Below are 4,689 nucleotides of genomic sequence, written 5' to 3'. Positions count from 1 at the left end.
AGGTACTCTCTTCCTTTTTTTGCTTGCTCTCGTTTCTTCATTTTCTTGATCTTTGTATCAGAACCTACTTGATACTCTGACCACAAATCTAATGAACTCAGCCTACAGTGGCTTAGAAAGAAAGGATCAAGATCAAATGAATATCAGATTGGCAAAGGGCATGGAATTTGAGGACACATTGTTGGCAGGGGTGTGGAAAAGCAGGCGTGCATACATTATTTATAGAAGGTTAAGTTGGTAGGAACTATTTGGAGGATGATTTGGCAATGACTATGAAATACAAAATGAACTTATTCATTGACCCAGGAATTCCATTTCTAGGAATTTATCTCGTAGATATACTTACATGTTTGCACAAAGATGTATGCACCTGAGTAATCACTGCAGAATGATTTCTAGTAACAGAAAACAAGAACCAAAATAAATGCTTATTAAAAGTGTAATGAACAAATAAAGTATATTCCAATCATACAATGGAAAACTACACAACAACAATTAGGTATATAAGAAACAATCTCTAAGATTTTGTGATTAAAAAGGCATAGACACATACAACACATGCTATTATTTGTATAAAAATTTCATACAAATACATACATTGATATATATGTATAGGCTATCTCTAAATGTATACACATACAAAATGTACTGGTGGTGATCTATGGGCAGGAGACTAGGGATCCTAGGATGTGAGATTGACTTTTCATTATACACCTTTTATATATTATGATTTTTTTCATGTGCATGTATTAAAGCTATTTTGACATAAAACAAAACAAAGATAAAGACTAAGTGGCAAGTCTTGATAGATATATTTCAAAATATGAGAAATAGCTGCATATGCAAAATAGTATATGTCTATGCCCTCTCCTCGCATGGGGAGTAACATATAAACACATATATAAATACATAGTATATGTAACTAGTTATAGGTACAGCTTGTACATTTGTGTAAATGAATAACAGTTTGTAGTATCATCTTAAAAAAACAAAACTAACCATTTTAACTTGTACCATGTACAGTTACATAAGGTATTCAAGATGATATTTAATCTTTTAAACTATAAGCATAACTTTCCTTTTCAAAAACAGATGTACAAAGGAATGTGTGCATGGCTCATATTTTAGCTTCAGATTCTCTCCTGGAAAAGTTTGACTTTAATAAATATCTAGATACCTAGGGAAATTCATAGAAGGACAAATTTAAAAAATAAAGCATTAAAAACTTTAGTCTCTTACTTAACTTCTAAGATGCTGAATACATTTTATTTATTTTCCTGCAATACATCACATACTGGATCCAGACAAAAGAATTATCCATGTATACAATTAAAAAAAAATCAACAACACCTACTCTGAGGCTGGGCGCGGTGGCTCACGCCTGTAATCCTAGCACTCTGGGAGGCCAAGGCGGGTGGATCGCTCGAGGTCAGGAGTTCGAGACCAGCCTGAGCAAGAGCGAGACCCCGTCTCTACTAAAAATAGAAAGAAATTATATGGACAACTAAAATATATATATACAAAAAATTAGCCGGGCATGGTGGCGCATGCCTGTAGTCCCAGCTACTCGGGAGGCTGAGGCAGTAGGATCGCTTAAGCCCAGGAGTTTGAGGTTGCTGTGAGCTAGACTGACGCCACGGCACTCACTCTAGCCCGGGCAACAAAGCGAGACTCTGTCTCAAAAAAAAAAAAAAAAAAAAAAAAAAACCTACTCTGAGAACAACTGCTGACTTTTCACTGTAAATGGCTACCTGAACTTTAAAGAAATGTTTATCACCCAAAATACCTCCCTGATTGCACTGCCACATATACAGGACAGTTTTGAATAGCTCTGAAAATCTGTAGCATAAATGCTACTCACAAAAGCAGACCATGATACAGCAGCTTTACACAAGAAGGCTGAGGGCTTGAGGATAGTGATGTTAAAGTTTTACTGAATAATCATAATTGTTGATTAATAGCAGGAATAACATTGTAAGATGTAAGCAAGAGAACATATTTTTAAAGCATTCTATGCACCAACAATATGAAAACAACAAACACTGAGTGTCCCACATTCAAACGAAACACACCCCAAACAGTGGCAATCTAGAACTTGAACTGCATTTTCTAATAGGAGTAGGGGTATAAATGATGGGTAGTTTCTCAGACAAGCCCAAAAGACACTTTGTAGCACACATTTTTACAAAATAGCATACTTCTGAAATGTGTATAAGACCTCATCATACTTTGAAATACTAATAAAACTAAATTACTAAATAGTAACAACGATAATGACTGCATCAATATAAAGAAAACGCATATGTGAATCACTCGAAGAAAGAAGGCATTTAGAGTTTAGCCAAAATTCTTTGTATGAGAAGGCAAACATAGTGCTACTGGGAAAGGTGCATAAAAGTCTTAAAGCCAAGTTTTGATTGCTCAAAGGACCACTTGTGCTCTCTGTACCCTCCAGCCCTAAAGCACTAAGTACAGGTAAGTTGGGCCTGTTGCACCTGAAAAGCAAAAGCCACGGAGTTAAAAGCACAAATGGAGCGTGAAGAAGGAAAATTAGAGAGAACTGAAAGGTAAATTTGTGCACTTTGAGAACAAGGCAGCCATCCTTAGCTCCAGAGGCCTGCATAGTTTCCATGGAGACCTGAAGGGAGAGGACCCCCAGCCACAAAGAGCTTCATCTCAGGCCAGTTGTAGCAGTGGGTGTAGAGAGCATTGGGGAACTCCCCAATGCCCCCAAAGTAGTTCACCCAAAGGTCATCCTGGTTGAGCCAGCCTCTGCCACAAGTGAGCTTGAGCTTCCTCCCTGCGGACCCTGGTGAGGAGTCTGGGCTGGCCAAAGACTTCTCCTCCAGGAATTTCTGGGCACGGATATCATAGAAGAGCAGGGAGCCATGGCCTGTGCCCACGGTGATGATGTGCTGGTAGAAGCTCAGGGAGCGCACTCCCGAGCCGCCCTCTCGAGAGCACATGGGCCGGATGTTCTGCTGGCGCTGGCGTGGATCCAGAAAGGAGACATGGGACTGGGAGCCCACTGCATACAGGGATAACTCATCACAGTAGGTCAGGCACACATTCTCTCGGCAGTAGGGCAGCCTGAGGGACAGTAACCTGGACAGGGTGCTCCGGGCTTTCCACAGGTGGAAGTAGCCATCCAGGGACACGGCTCCCAGCTCCTGGTTCTTGCCACTGAAGGCCAGGGCTCGCACTTTGCGGTTACTGGGGTTGGTGCTGGCCCTGGGGATGGCCTCCACATCCCTCGGACGGATGTGGGAGTACACAGGGAGCCCAAAATCATTGTGCCAGCCAATGCTACCATGGAACATGTCCGGGTCCAGTCGCCAGAGCGCCACGGTGCCGTCGCGAGAGCCGCTCACGGCCACGGTGTCACTCAGCCAGGCGACGGCAAAGATCCAGTCCTTGTGGCCGTAGCGGTCGCCCAGGCATACAGGGTCCAGGGTGGGCAGCTGGTAGATGGCCAGGCTGTTGGGGTTTTCGCCTCCGGTGGCCAGAAGGGTCTTGGAGGGATTCAGCTCGATGGCGTGGATGCCGCAACCCGGATGGGTCCGGCCCAGCCCGGCCATCCTGTCCCGCAGCAGGGGGATGCGTGTGATGTGGCCCGACTGCACGTCCACCACGAAAAGCGTGTTACACTTGGTGCCGCACACTACCTGCCTGGCGTTCAGCCACTGTGACGCGAACACCTTGTTGAGGGTGCCCAGGGCCAGCTCACGCTCCGTCAGCAGCGCGGGCAGCCTCCGCACTGTGTAGCCGCGCAGCTCGCCCTCGAAGCCCAGGAGCCCCGCGCGGCCCCGCGCGCCCACCTCGCGGCCCTTCAGGTAGTGCACCAGCGAACGACGCGTCGCCGGCCGCTTCTGCTTCTTGGGCGGCAGCGGCCCCTCTCCGTCCCCCGCCGCCCCATGAGACGACGAGCTCCCGGCGCCGGGTTCGACCGCGGGCGCTTTCCGCTTCCTGCTACCTGTTTGCTGCGGGGCCATGGTGGGTGGCGAGCAAGCGGCGGCGGCGCGGCGGCAGTGGCGATGCGTGGCACCCGCGTTGGCCGTGGTGGCGGTGGGGATGGCGGCACCTCCGCTTCAGCCAGGAGCGTAGGGTCTCAAGGACCAAGAGGCTGTGACGACGGCAGGCGCAGAGCCTCCGCAGTCTGAGGCGCGGCAGCGGCGAAGGAGGCGGCGGGGGTGGCGGGGCCGGACGAGGAACGTGGGCGACAGAGCGCCCAGCGCAGGCAGATCGGAGCCGCGGGGGCAGCGGAGCAGCGGACCTAGGCGAGGGCGGGAAGTGTGGCTGGCAGCGCTGAGGGAGCAAAGTCGGTGTGTGGCGAGGACAACGCTGGGGGCCCGAGTATGAGGGGCGGAGGCGGTGGGAGGAGCGGGCGGGCAGGCAGGGAGGGGGTGGAGGAGGGAGGGCGTTAATGGAGTCATGGGGAGGGAGTCTCGGAGGGCTGGCCCTCCAGGACCCCCAGTGTCCAACAGGCTGTAATTCACCACCCTCAGGACAGCCTCCAACTAGCCTTAATATCCCTACTTGAATAACATCTGAAACCTAAAATATGGTCAAGCACGGGGCTAAAGGTAGCCCTGACCCTGATGTGCGTGAAGAAACCAACAGGCGCTTGGGGTACTCTTGGGAGAGCTTTCCTTATGATTAGACATGGAACTTGGCAAGGGATGTGGTGGG

At 48.5% G+C, this 4,689-nt stretch overlaps 1 protein-coding gene across 1 annotated transcript; it reads right to left on the bottom strand.

The window, feature by feature from the left end:
- Positions 1-2,603: 2,603 nt before the first annotated feature.
- LOC138378580 (DDB1- and CUL4-associated factor 12-like protein 2) lies at positions 2,604-3,998 on the bottom strand. Its single transcript, XM_069463919.1, has one exon. The coding sequence runs from the start codon at positions 3,990-3,992 to the stop codon at positions 2,604-2,606; it is 1,389 nt and encodes a 462-aa protein (XP_069320020.1). The 5' UTR covers positions 3,993-3,998.
- Between the last annotated feature and the right edge of the window lie 691 nt (positions 3,999-4,689).

The sequence above is a fragment of the Eulemur rufifrons genome, chromosome 30, assembly GCF_041146395.1.
Source record: "Eulemur rufifrons isolate Redbay chromosome 30, OSU_ERuf_1, whole genome shotgun sequence".
Lineage (NCBI taxonomy): Eukaryota > Metazoa > Chordata > Mammalia > Primates > Lemuridae > Eulemur > Eulemur rufifrons.
This window is presented reverse-complemented; position numbering and strand designations above follow the sequence as displayed.